The sequence below is a fragment of the Chroicocephalus ridibundus genome, chromosome 3 (assembly GCF_963924245.1).
Source record: "Chroicocephalus ridibundus chromosome 3, bChrRid1.1, whole genome shotgun sequence".
NCBI lineage: Eukaryota > Metazoa > Chordata > Aves > Charadriiformes > Laridae > Chroicocephalus > Chroicocephalus ridibundus.
The window spans coordinates 49,465,672-49,477,956 of record NC_086286.1 but is presented as its reverse complement, the minus strand read 5'-3'; the positions used below and the strand labels follow the sequence as shown (position 1 = coordinate 49,477,956).

Below are 12,285 nucleotides of genomic sequence, written 5' to 3'. Positions count from 1 at the left end.
CAGGAGAGAGGAATCAGACCCCTCACCATTGCAGAAATGCAACTGCCTATTTGGCACATGCACATGCTCTTCAAATTTCCGTACTGCTTCTCACTGCTCTACGCTGGGCATAAATTAGTTCAAAAACCCATACCATCCTCATCGTGAAAAGAAGAGAGAGGAAACAAAGCTCTGCTTTGAGTAGCTGCCGCTTGCAAACAAACAGGGAAAAAAAAATACCCCTACGTGCCTTCAGTGGTGAAACTGTTACTCACACACAGGTCTCTGCAGACCAGTCCCTCCATGTAACCTCTGATTCCTGCTTCCTTCTGCATCTATTGCCCTTGCTCTGCCCAGTCCTAATCTCCCTTCTGTCACGCCTACCCCTATACCCTAGACACATTCTTTCTCTCCTGTTGTCAAAACTTTGCTTTTTTGGATCTCCATGAAAAAAGGAAGAACTTGCAGTCTGACTTGGCTGCAGAGGGCTGAAGGGCAGCATTAGATATCGAAGAGAAGCTGGGGAAGGCAGCAGCAAGAGTGTGCACATGGCAGCTGAAGCAAGAGGGAAGAAATTCTTTACTGTGAGGGTGGTGAGACACTGGAACAGATTGCCCACAGAAGTTGTGGATGTCTCATCCCTGGAAGCGTTCAAGGCCAGGCTGGATGGGGCTTTGAGCAGCCTGGTCTAGTGGGAGGTGTCCCTGCCCATGGCAGGGGGAGTCGGGACTAGGTGGTCTTCAAGGTCCCTGCCAACTCTAACCATCCTGTGATTCTATGAAAAGCAAAAGGCAGACATCAGAGACCACAACTAAGAACACTGCTTCAGAACAGGGTCCATGCAAGGACAAGGACAGGAACTGGTGAAAAAACAGAAACAAGGGCAAGAGGAAGAGGCTGGGAGAGCAAATGGCACACACAAGGATTTATAACCACAAGAATACCATCAAGAACTTTAAACTGAAGCCTGGATCCCCAAGTCTACGTATTTCTGTGTTTCTGTCTGTTAGTTCTGAACCCCACAGACAAAGGCTGAGGTGTCCTTGGGTATCTATGTGGTAGCAGACCTATAAAAAAGATAAGAGCCAACTATTGCTCCTGCTTACTCATGGAGCTTAAATGGGAGGATCTCTGCTCTTCATCCGATACCGCTTTGCTAGGGACCTAGCTGGAAACCACTGTGTGCTAGAATATACCTGGGTTTTCGCTTTTTAGGCATAGATATGAAAATATACCTGAGAAAAAAGTGTCAAAATTAGGACTTGACCATTTTTATTTAAAACCACTTCTCTGGTGAAAAATGATGCCTAGGAATTGAATGATCTTTAGCTGAAAATCTAATTTCTGCTTGGATATGCCACTACGTGGCGTCATATATCAGATACCAATTATACCCAGCATCTTCTAAATTCTCCGTAGCCAAACGACAAAATTTCATGTAATTCCCCCAGCACCACAGAACAGCGTGATCTCTGTTCCTTCACATCAGTGATAAAAACCACAGGCCTCAGAAGAAATGGAGTATGTTCAGGCATTCTGACTACAGCAGCAAATGGAAGAGTGTGTCACTAATTATTAATTTGTCTTCCATAAGCCCAGTTTGTGATATCTGGATCCTGACCTGTCCTTGACAAGCAATCCTGACTGCAAGTTAACCCAATGAGTAACATCTTGCAAACACAATAAGGACTTTAAAAGGCTGATGGCACTGACAGATGAGCTCTGGTGCATCTTGTTTGGCAAGTTTTGAGATATCCCTGCTGCACAGCAGACAAAATATGCCATTAGCGACATCACTGAAGAATCCGGAATCTTACTTTAAATCTCTAATGAAGGTGGCTTTAAGCAAAGGTGCTGGTCTGCACAGGGTAGCTTGAAGCAGAGGCACACATCCTTCCGTCTGTTCTGTCAGGCGGAAAATCATCCCTAGGAATCACAAACCAGGCACTTAAAATTACTAGCCCTTTTTTACCATGACCTACCTTTAGCTCCCCGTGTCCTGGTTACAATGTGGATAACAATACCACCTTCTATCACCAGGTTGTCGTGAAGAAGAATTCATTAACATTGGTAGACAAGTCAGTTATTAGAGGGGAAAGTATCATAGAAACGGCTGTAGGAAACAGTCTCAATATATCAATTCAAGATACGCTATAAGAGTGTACTCAAGAGACTATTCAAGATCACCACATTTGGAAAGAGGAATGTTAGTAAATGATGTACAAATGATACACAGGCATCGCGTATCCTCATAATGAATGAGGAAAGGAAAAACCATCACATATGAACATGTAAATTAAAAATATACCATAATGCGTTTGCGTAAAGAAATGGTATGGGACCTCTCTTCTGGCACTTCCTAATTCTTTATGACATAAACTACATGTATTTTTAATGTGGTTTTTCTTAGGTAACATCCTCAGCAAAGGACAGTTTAGATAAGTAGCACATTTCTGTAGCTCAATTCCAGGAACCAACAAAGACTGAGAGGTTTATACAGCCAACAAAAGCTTACTCTGTAACCAAAAAGATACAACTGCAAAAGATTCTAGCTTCCATTATCACCACATTATAACTAGGTCAGACTAAATAAAGCAGTAGATTTAGATTTTAAAGGATAGTTATGGATTTAATATGACTGAAGGCTAGACAAGGTTGCCAACTGTGAGAAGGATCACTGAGAAGACAAAAAGTAATTTTTTTTATTTTTCAGATGACAAAGTTGAGCAGTAAGCGAGCACAAGAATTTTTGCAATAGTAAAGATATGGCACCAAGGTACCTAAATGACCTGAGTGTGAAGAAAATGCACTTAGAAAGTAATGAGATCAGGTAAGCTGAAAAAAATAACTACGATAAGTTGGTCTAGATAAAATAAGAATATTCACAAGCTTTTCCAAATAGCTGTCATCTGGGAAAAAAGTGGGGGGGGAGTGCATTGGAAGGAGAACAAATAAATGTATTTGTTAATAAGCAGGAAGATAATACAGTGCCTACATCCTTAGCAAACGGAATCAGTATTTTTGCTGTCAGGCACCCTTGGCCTGGAAGGACAAGGGGTTTGTTGATGCTTTTAATCAACAACAGGCATGGTTTTAAATCCTTTAGTTTCATAAAAGCTATCAGCGCTATTTTATTTTTCACAATCGACCTGGGCAGAACTGGCATCATCAGGGGAAAAAATATCATCTTGATTCCAATGTACAAAGCATGAAAAAGCACATCAGGTCGTCTGAAAAATCAATCCCTAAAGTAGCGTGTAAACATGAATAAAGATTGGCAAAAGCTTCCTCCACTGTAAGCGGTTTTAAAACAATTGTCACAGAGCCTGACAACATTTAAGCCATGAAAAAGGCATGCGAGTCTGGGAACAAAATGGGAAATAATGTAGAGGCTTAACTTAAAATCACTATATCTGGTTATTTACTGAAGAGAAAACCCCACGGGCAAAGCAGGGTTGTGGCAATAGGACTGCACCTTTAATCAGTCTGTCTTTGCAATGGCAGCACATTCCCATTTTATACTCTGCTTCAGTTTGGATTTTGAATGATCCCAAATTGCCGTAATTTATTCAAGAGACTCCAGTGATACCAACATGTCAAGGAAAAGGGGTGTGTGTGGAAATAAAAGGTGCAGAAAAGCACCGAGAGCTGGCACACTGAGGCTGTGCTCTTGTGGTACCAGAACCATGTGGCCGCACTGGCAGTGCCAGGGATTACATCCCCCCTGCCCAAAAACACCCTGTCCTGCAGCTTGGCACCTTTGCCATCAATCACCCTCTCACCAGAGTGCGTGGATATTTAGAATCATGGATTCATCTAGGTTGGAAGGGACCTTTAAGATCATTGAGTCCAACCATCAACCTAACACTGCCAAGTCCACCACTAAACCCTGTCCCTAAGCACCACGTCTACCAGTCTTTTAAATACCTCCAGGGATGGGGACTCAACCATTTCCCTGGGCAGCCTGTTCCAATGCTTGATAACCCTTTCGGTGAAGAAATTTTTCCTAATATCCAATCTAAACCTCCCCTGGCGCAACCTGAGGTCATGTCCTCGTGTTCGATTTCTGTAAGCCAGGGCAATAAACTGCTCTGTGAATACAGCTGGAATAAAACCACAGAGCTATCTCCCAGATTGAGAGATTTGATTCACAGAGCAGATACACCGAAGTTTGTTTTGTTGCAAAGCTTGGAGATAAAGACTTTTGACCCAAAGCTTGGCTGTGAGGACATGAAAGCAAACAAACACCTTGGCGGGAAGATGAGAGCACTTTGCTGTTATCGGGTGACTGAAATCATGCCATCGCCACAGTAGCCTGCAGCATGTAAGCAGCTTTCATGCTTGCTTTCACTGCACTTCATCCCAGCCCGGCACCCCGGGATCTAGCCCCGGGGGCTCAGCCCCGTCCCCGCAGCGGCCTGCCGCTTCTCCCAAGCCCAGGAGCGGGCGGCTGCTTCTGCGGAGCCCAGGCCCGCCGGTCTCCGCCCGACCCCCCGGGCTGAGGCGGGCAGCAGGCCGGCAGGCCGCCGGGCCCGGACGGAAGGGACGCTGACCACCGCTCCCCACCGCTTCTCGCCTCGCCTCAGACAAAGCCGCCGTGGTGCGGAGCGGCGGCTGGGCCCGCCCCCCGCGCGTCCCGCACTGCCGGCCACCTGCGGCCCGGCCTCCCTCCGCCAGCCCCCGCCCCGCCCGCCGGGCCTTCCTCCCCGGCCCGGCCCGGCCCGTAGGCGGGGCGGGCTCCGGGCGGCGCCTCCCGCAGCGGGGCCGAGGCGGCTCTTTCCGTCGGTCGCCGCCGTCGCCGCAGCATGAGCGGGCCGGGGCTGCTGGGGCCCGGTGGCGGCGCGGGGCTGCCGCCGCTGCCCAAGAGCCTGAGCGGGCTGCTGAACTCCTCCTCCTCCGGCGGCGGCGGCCAGGGCGGGCGCTGGCGGGACCTGGAGCGGCTCTACGCCCAGAAGTCCCGCATCCAGGACGAGCTGAGCGGCGGCGGCCGGGGCTCGCCGCGGCCGCCCAAGCCTCCCAACCTGGACGCGGCGTTGGCCCTGCTCCGCAAGGAGATGGTGAGCGGGGCGGGGAGGGGAGGGCCGGGCCGGGCCTCCGCGGGGGCGGCGGACGTGGCCGGCGGCGGCGGGGGGCGCTGCCGCCGCCCCACGGCCTCCCCGCGGCGGGTGCGGGCCCGAGCCCGGGCTGGTGCGGCCCCGAGTAGCCCGGGACGGCTGCTGGCGGGGCGCAGGTACCGTGAAAGACGCCGATAACGGCGTCGGGGGAGAGGGGGGACCCCGCCGGCCTGCCTCGGGAATGGTGGGGCTCCTCCGCCGGCGGGGTGGGAGCCGTTTAACCAGCGCCGCGTCCAGTGGCATCCATTTGAACCTGACACCCATTTAAAAAAGCTGTCGGTTAAAAAAAGAAAAAAAACAAGAAAGGAAAAAAAGCATCAGCCCTGATTCATTCAGTTGAAGTGAGGTGCGATTAAACATCGCTTTCTTCAGGACTTTGTTTTGATGCGGCGTTACGAGCGGCGTTCCTCCCGGCGACCTGGCGCACCTTGTGATTAAACACTGGTTGGGGTGTTGGCGCTTTGCTGGTGCAGCTGCGGTTGTAATGACTAATAACAACCTAAGCGTTGTGCGCTTGGTATTCTGGACCATATAAAATGGGATGTGGCTGAAAATCTGCCCATTTTAAGGCCCGTTTCTCATGGTAAAAAGGTGTGCGAGCACAAGAAACTCTGCTGAAGGGCCTTTCTGTGGGCTTAGAAAGACAATGGTGTGTGCGGAAATCGTAGTCTGACACCAGTGGTTCAACAAGTAGCTCAAATACAGTTTGAAATATTATTAAAACTGTGTATTAGAGTTGCCAGTTTGCATTGAAGCGCAGGAGGCACAAGTGGGTATCCACCGCTGGGGCTTCTTCTACAGTGCTCAAAGGGGAAACAAGGATACGATCTTAGTCATCGTAATCCTTTCCAAAAAAGCAAAGATTTATAAAAGTCTAATCTATTTTTCCTAATGGAAAATCAAATTAGATGCTTGTTAAAGTCATTTGACAACTAGACTTCTCCTTTGATACTCTGTTATCCTTGATGATAACTTGATAAAACACTTCTGAAGAAAAAAAATACTTTATCTCTGAATGCATCAGAGACTGTAAAGCAACAGTCTCCTCTGTTCCAGGTGTACTTTTTTGTGGCCTGTACAAATTAGAGAGACTCTCACATACTAATAGGCTGCCTTTCATCAAGTAGATAATAGCACTTTATTATTTATATTGAACACTCTTTTTTGCAGCAGTCAAAGATGGCACTTCTACTGAGTAATGAGCTTGCTTTAAATTTTCAATAGTGAATGAGGAAGAAATGCGTAGCAGCATCTTCCCCTGCATGATCAAGCAAGGTACTATGTATGTAAGTTTCTAAAGATGAGAAAGTGATGGATTTAGATGCTTTGGAGAGGAGGGAGGAGAGGAGAGCTCACTTTGGAACTGTGATCCTGAGGAAGAGTTGATCGCGTGGGACTGTGCATTATAGGTTGTCTTGTAGCTGCTATGATAAAACTCTAGAGTCAAATGCAGATTGGCTGGGATTAAAAACTATATGCTTGTGCTAGCAGGCTTGGACATTTCTTCAGGCTTTTGCTACCTTGGGGATCGTTCTTGAAAGTTGTGAAGAGCCAGAGGCTGCATTTTTCTCAATAGACTTAATGTTCTTGTTTGATTGTTTGACGCTAGTGGCAGCTACAGAAAAATAAGATACTAAATGTAACTATTTGGTGTTAAGGCCTGTGAAGGTAGTTCTGCAGAGCAATTTTCTGTCTTGGAGATTGGTCTTGGCATAGAACTGATCTTTACAGAAAGAGCTGAAGTGCTTTACAGAACTGCAACAGGAGATCTGCTGGTGAAAATGCTCCTGCATTCCTCAGGAGATGAAGAAACAGTCATCTGTCTCCAGGCTGAGTTTTCTGGCTCAACTCACTCCTAATCAATCTTTGAGCAGTTCTTCACCACAGTCTTGTCCTTCAAACATTTATCTCTGATGCAAGCCTGCCTGGTGGGTCTCATGTTCGCACATCATAGCGTTAAGTCCAGCTTCACAGCATCCTTTCTTACCTGAGGCGAGCAGTTTGTGTAGGTGGGGCAAGCCAAACTTCATCGACTACCACCTCCAAAGGTTGATGTTCTGACTTTATTCTTGGGTAGGTAAACAGTCATTAGCTTAACAAGTCTGAAGAAATTACTTCAGCAGGGCTAGGTGGAGGGTCAGGATATGGTACAAATACCTCTCTTTTATTTTGCCTCCTCCAGTCTTGTTTGGTTGGTTTGTTTTTGTTTGACAAATTTTTGCAGAAGGAGATTTGTACAAGCACTGGTTTCCTCTTACAGAATAGAGAGAAGGAAGAGTAGCATATGTTTCCCGCGGAGTGCATGCTTAAACAACGAGGGGAGAGAAAGTTGTCATGTTCTTTAGAGAGGAAAATGGAGATGGGTAAGAAAAGCAGCATAGATCCGAGGTGGTGGAAAGGCTTGTCTATAACCTTCTGGCAGCTAGCGCAGCATTCCGCGTCATGTCCTAAAGTCCTCATGTTCAGTCTGTATGGGACACTGTGTCTTGGTTTCATGACCTCACAAAGTGTTATGTGTTGGCCCTGAAAGATGCTGTATCCTATTTTTCTGAGTTGAGATGGCGTTGTGGTGTGTGATACTTCCCCACCCCCTCCGTCGTCTTTCTTCAGAAAAAGCAGGTGATAGGATAGTTCAGCAATGCCAAAGGAAGGTCTTCATGCTAGCTTCTTGTGGTTTTCTTGTGTGCTGAGTGTATCTGTCCTTAGAATTTAGACATATAAGGAGAGATTTTTGAGGTAAGAGTTCTCATTCTGGGTAAAATGTGGCCTGGCGTTCAGGCTGCAGTAAAGGCTACTAACATTTATTTATTTATTTATTTATTTCCTCTGAACATGAGTTGTAGCAAAAACTTTTATTTGATGAAGCTGAGGCGCTCAGTTTGATGAAACTGGGAACGGCCTGTCAACAGGTATTTGAAAATTTAGGCAAAAACGCCTGCTTCTCGAAAATGTTAAATTGGGTAGTGTTTTAATTTACTGCAAGGCAAAACCTAGATTTAATTTGATCTGACCTGGATAGGTGACAGTATCAAATGAACTCTCTGTTTTGCTGCCAGAGAGGGAAACTGCTCTGAGTTAAATGACTAGCTTTATTTTGCTTTGCAGTGCAACCTACTGGTTTTGTACCTGACATAAACATGCAGGCTACAAGGTAACATTTTTTCAAGGTTGCTCCCGATATTTAATTAGCTCTGGAACTAATACTTTTAGAAGTTTGGGGACCAAAATATTAGGCGCTTCATTATAAATCAAGCCTATGCTTGAGTAGCACGTGAAAATATTCAGATTTGCAGGCTGCAGTGTTTTGCTGCCTTCAAGTAGCATGCTGTATTGTGCTAGACGTACTTAGACTTGTCAGATGCCTATATATATCGATACAGAAGAGAAAATTATAGCAGAAGATAACTTAGCTGGGAGGTGGAAAACCGACCAGAGCTCCATTTGCAACTTTTAAGCCAGGGCATTTTAAACAAAACCAGAGAATTTATGATACTGTGTGAGAAAAATGTGTGAAAGACACAGAGTGTTACTGGAAAAGCATGTCTTGCATAATGAGGAATAGAGTTTATGAATTTATCTGTAGTGCTTTGGATAGGAGTAAACTGCTTATTGGAAGTTAAGCAGGGCCTTGTAATACGACAAAATCTTGAAGAATACTGTGCTCATGTTCTGCCGTATTGCATCACATTGTTCCTTGTTCTGTTGTCTAGTTTATCCCATGGGGAGTCTGTCACCTTAGAAAATGAATTGTACTTCCATATTTCGTAACTGTTCAAGGCAGAAAGCAGCTTGATCCTCTTGTTTAGCAATGAAAGCTATATAGCATTATACTGCCAGTAAAATCACAATTGTAATACTGATTGTTTGTTTGTGTAAATTCTTCCCCTCAGGTCGGCCTTCGGCAGCTAGACATGTCATTACTGTGTCAGCTGTACTCCCTGTATGAATCGATTCAAGAATATAAAGGTGCCTGCCAAGCTGACTCTAACGCAGACTGCACATACGCTCTGGAAAATGGTTTTTTTGACGAAGAGGAGGAATACTTCTAGAAGCAGGAAGATTCACCTCCAGGCTGACCGAGGTTCTTTTGTCCTCCTCTCCCTGTAACACACCTCGGCAAGAACGACTGGAATCTGTATGAATCCCTTTTCCTGAGAAGGAACACCCAGCTACCCCGAGTTGTGTTAAATTCACTTATTTTAACAGGCTGTCAGTACAAGTTACTCATGCAAATACCACTTGAGGAAAGTGCTGTACTCTAACTTTTTGAAGAGTCCTCAGACATGCTTGACAAGAGTTTTCAGTTTAATTTGCAAGGTGGGTGTTTTCAACTTACAAAGGTTGGTAGCTTATAACTGGAATTTTAATCGTAGAAGACAGCAGCGACTTCCTGACTTGTAATAACTTTGTAAGGGGGGAGGGAAGCCTCCGCTGTGGTGTAAATAGCTGTAAGTGATTTTTTTTTTTTTTTTTTGGTCAACGGTATTGATAAATGCATTTTGAACAGGCATCTGGATGCACGCACATCCTCAGCTCTACTAAGCTAGTTCTGCTCTTATCAGCTGCATCCAGTTTTGTACTGGGTGGATTGTTTACACAGTTTACTTTTTTTTTTTTTCCTCCTTAAGCTAATTTTGACTTTTCCTTATTCCTAGCTTACAAGCTGTACATGCGATAGTGAATGTTATCAGTGTTATCAGCAGGGTTTTTCTGTTGATCTAATTCACTTTCTTGGTACTGTCACTTGGCATTAACTTTTATACTGTTGTCTGGGTTTCTCGCATCAGCATAGCTCTTTGACCTGCTAAACTCTGTTCTGAAATGGTTTGCTTAGCTTTTACTGTCCTGCATAGTAAAAGCACAGATTCAAACATAGTCTGTCTGCCACTGTGTGGCTTGGAATAACATGAACTCTTGTGCAAGTGTTCTTGATCATATGAAGAATAAGGAAACCTCTCATATGACAAAATGGGACAAATTGCAATATTTTATACTGGGTGAACTTTGTTTCTGTAAGGGTAGACTACAGCTCTTTTTAAAAGTGCAAAATAAGTATTTTGAGCACATACTTTGCATATGTTAAAACTTTTTATACTAACTTGTTCTTTGAAGTATAACTTATTTTTGTTTTCAGAACTTACTAAAGCAGTCGGTTAAGTTTTTATTATTTCATAGTGTGTACATGTAATGCTTAATCAGCTTGGAAAACGAGAGTTGCCAACTATCTGAGTCTTCACCCTTCTCTATTTTAAGTAAAATCAGCTCCCAACGCAGTTTTCATTTCTTAACTTTAATTCTAAAGATTGCTGTAAAGCACAGTGCCTGAATCTGGACACAAGCTAATAATTAAGGGCTTAAATCTCAAAGGGGTTTTGCATGGTTCATGTCTGGCATGCATACAGTTTACAGAAAGAATTGGAGGTCACATTCTGGGGTAGCTCCTCTCTTAGTTTTTAGCGAAGGCTAGGATGTTGCAGTGATAAAAGCCAAGAGACTCCCAGGGTGGAGTTTTTGTGTATTCCCTCTAAAACTGGCTTATTTTAGTGGAATTTAAAGGCCACAAGAGTAAAGACTGTGCTGTAATTGTGTATGTGTATAAGTTATTAATCTAGTCTGTGGCAATGGTTGGATTTTTTTTTTTAAATGCTAATTCTGGTCTAATTACTTGACTCACCCAAAACTAAAATGAATGATAAGGCAAACACAGATAATCCAAATGGCTACATCTATATTTAAAAAGTTGTGTGCGTATGTGTGTACATATGTATGAGTATATATACACACATACGTACATGCAAATTTTATGCTTTGACTTAAGAATGTATCGGCTTTGACTATAATTTGCTGTGCTTTTGGTATTTAGATGAGGCTTTTTCTAGTCTGTTGAAGTACTACTATTTTTTTGCTTTTGCCCAAAAAATAAAAAGCATGATGTTTAGCATATCTTTTTAATGTTGTGTGTATTTTAATTTACCATTTCAATGAATCCAAACCCTCCCCCTTTCCCAATCTCCTCCTAGAGAAACTAGGACTAGTCATCACCGCTGGATTGAAGCAAGCAGTTTTTAAATTACAGTGGAAAAGGTTTTACCTGCCTATATTTGGAGTGGGAATTTCCTATTTCTCTGTCTTAATTGGTTTTTACTTGTTTTTTAATTCAATGGGGAAAATCCTGTTTCTACGAGAATCAAATATTCTGTTTTACACATCCTTACACGGTGCCATTCATTAATAGTCCCACTGGTGAGAATGGACTTGAGCAAAATTCACAGTACTTTCTCTTATATAAATGAAACTTAAAAATTATTTCTGTTTCTAATTTTGATGCAGCATGCTTGTGAGTTGGCGAACGTGGAATGTTTGGCTTGTAGTTGTTGTACCAAGAGAAGCATAAAAGTCTCAAGGCATCACTCCACAACATCATCTGCCCTGGAAAAAGGATGGATTATTAGGACTTGCTAAGTTTTCAGCACCTCGTCTCCTTTTAATAACACCTTTTTGCATGGGAGAGAAGTTATATTCGTAAGGCAAATTCAAATGCTGTGAAGGCTGGCCAGCTAGACAAAGGTTTTAAAAACAGTAAATTTGTTATTAAGTCAATAAGCAGTTGTTCCAGAGGCAGATTTTCATGCCTGGTGTTTCAGTTGGGAGCTCTATTTCTTCACCACTTTATAACAGCATGAAGTAGGGAAATTGCTTTGAAAGAGAGCTTAAGTTAAGAGGTTATTAAGCTTAAGCTTAAATACTGAGTAATTGTTACATGCAGCTTCAAGTCAGAGTTTGGTTGTACACATGACATAACAAGCTGTGTTACTACAGAAGCTTGCTGTCCTTGGTCCACACCACATACCAACAGCAATCCCTTCCCCATTTTCACACTGTAACACCAACTTGAATTACACATAACCTTTTAAGGATACCTTTTAAGGGTATAATGAAAGAAACTCTTGAAAACTTCCCTACCCAGTGAATACCGCACAACTCTTTCAGTCCCGCGCAGCCAGCTTAGCCAGTACTGAGCTGGTGCAGGAAAAGCCAGGTTTTCAAGGAAACGAGGACAGTCGGGCTCCTGCTGCTCAGAGATGGAAAACTGGGAGTACAGCTGTTTGGAAGACAATCTACCATGGGTAACTCTTCACTGGCCTTTCTCCAAAGGGCCTACAAATCTGGTAAAGTGGTTAGAAATAAGGAA

The 12,285-nt window shown here is 44.0% G+C and overlaps 2 protein-coding genes across 4 annotated transcripts in view; one reads left to right on the top strand and one right to left on the bottom strand.

Annotated features, from left to right (window-relative positions):
- Positions 1 to 4,711: 4,711 nt before the first annotated feature.
- Positions 4,712 to 9,778, top strand: FAM89A (family with sequence similarity 89 member A). The gene is made up of 2 exons (XM_063329082.1): positions 4,712 to 5,036; positions 8,984 to 9,778. Exons 1-2 carry the CDS (start codon positions 4,785 to 4,787, stop codon positions 9,140 to 9,142), a joined length of 411 nt encoding a protein of 136 aa, XP_063185152.1. The 5' UTR covers positions 4,712 to 4,784; the 3' UTR covers positions 9,143 to 9,778.
- The window catches only part of ARV1 (ARV1 homolog, fatty acid homeostasis modulator), a 32,452-nt gene continuing 26,532 nt past the window's right edge, over positions 6,366 to 12,285 (bottom strand). Inside the window, exons 7-8 of one of the 3 annotated variants that reach the window (XM_063329080.1) lie at positions 12,057 to 12,259; positions 6,366 to 7,789 (exon numbers count right to left, since the gene is read on the bottom strand). The gene's annotated coding sequence lies outside the window, so the exon portion shown is untranslated. Of the gene's footprint in view, positions 7,790 to 11,448; positions 12,260 to 12,285 lie in introns of those variants that run through there. The other 2 variants (XM_063329081.1, XM_063329079.1) reach the window with 2 other exon arrangements.

Excerpts from the sequence above, each read along its gene's own strand:
- FAM89A (XM_063329082.1), top strand. The coding sequence starts at position 4,785 with ATGAGCGGGCCGGGGCTGCTGGGGCCCGGTGGCGGCGCGGGGCTGCCG. Across the intron at positions 5,037-8,983 it reads CCCTGCTCCGCAAGGAGATG|GTCGGCCTTCGGCAGCTAGA; the intron begins GTGAGCGGGGCG and ends TCTTCCCCTCAG.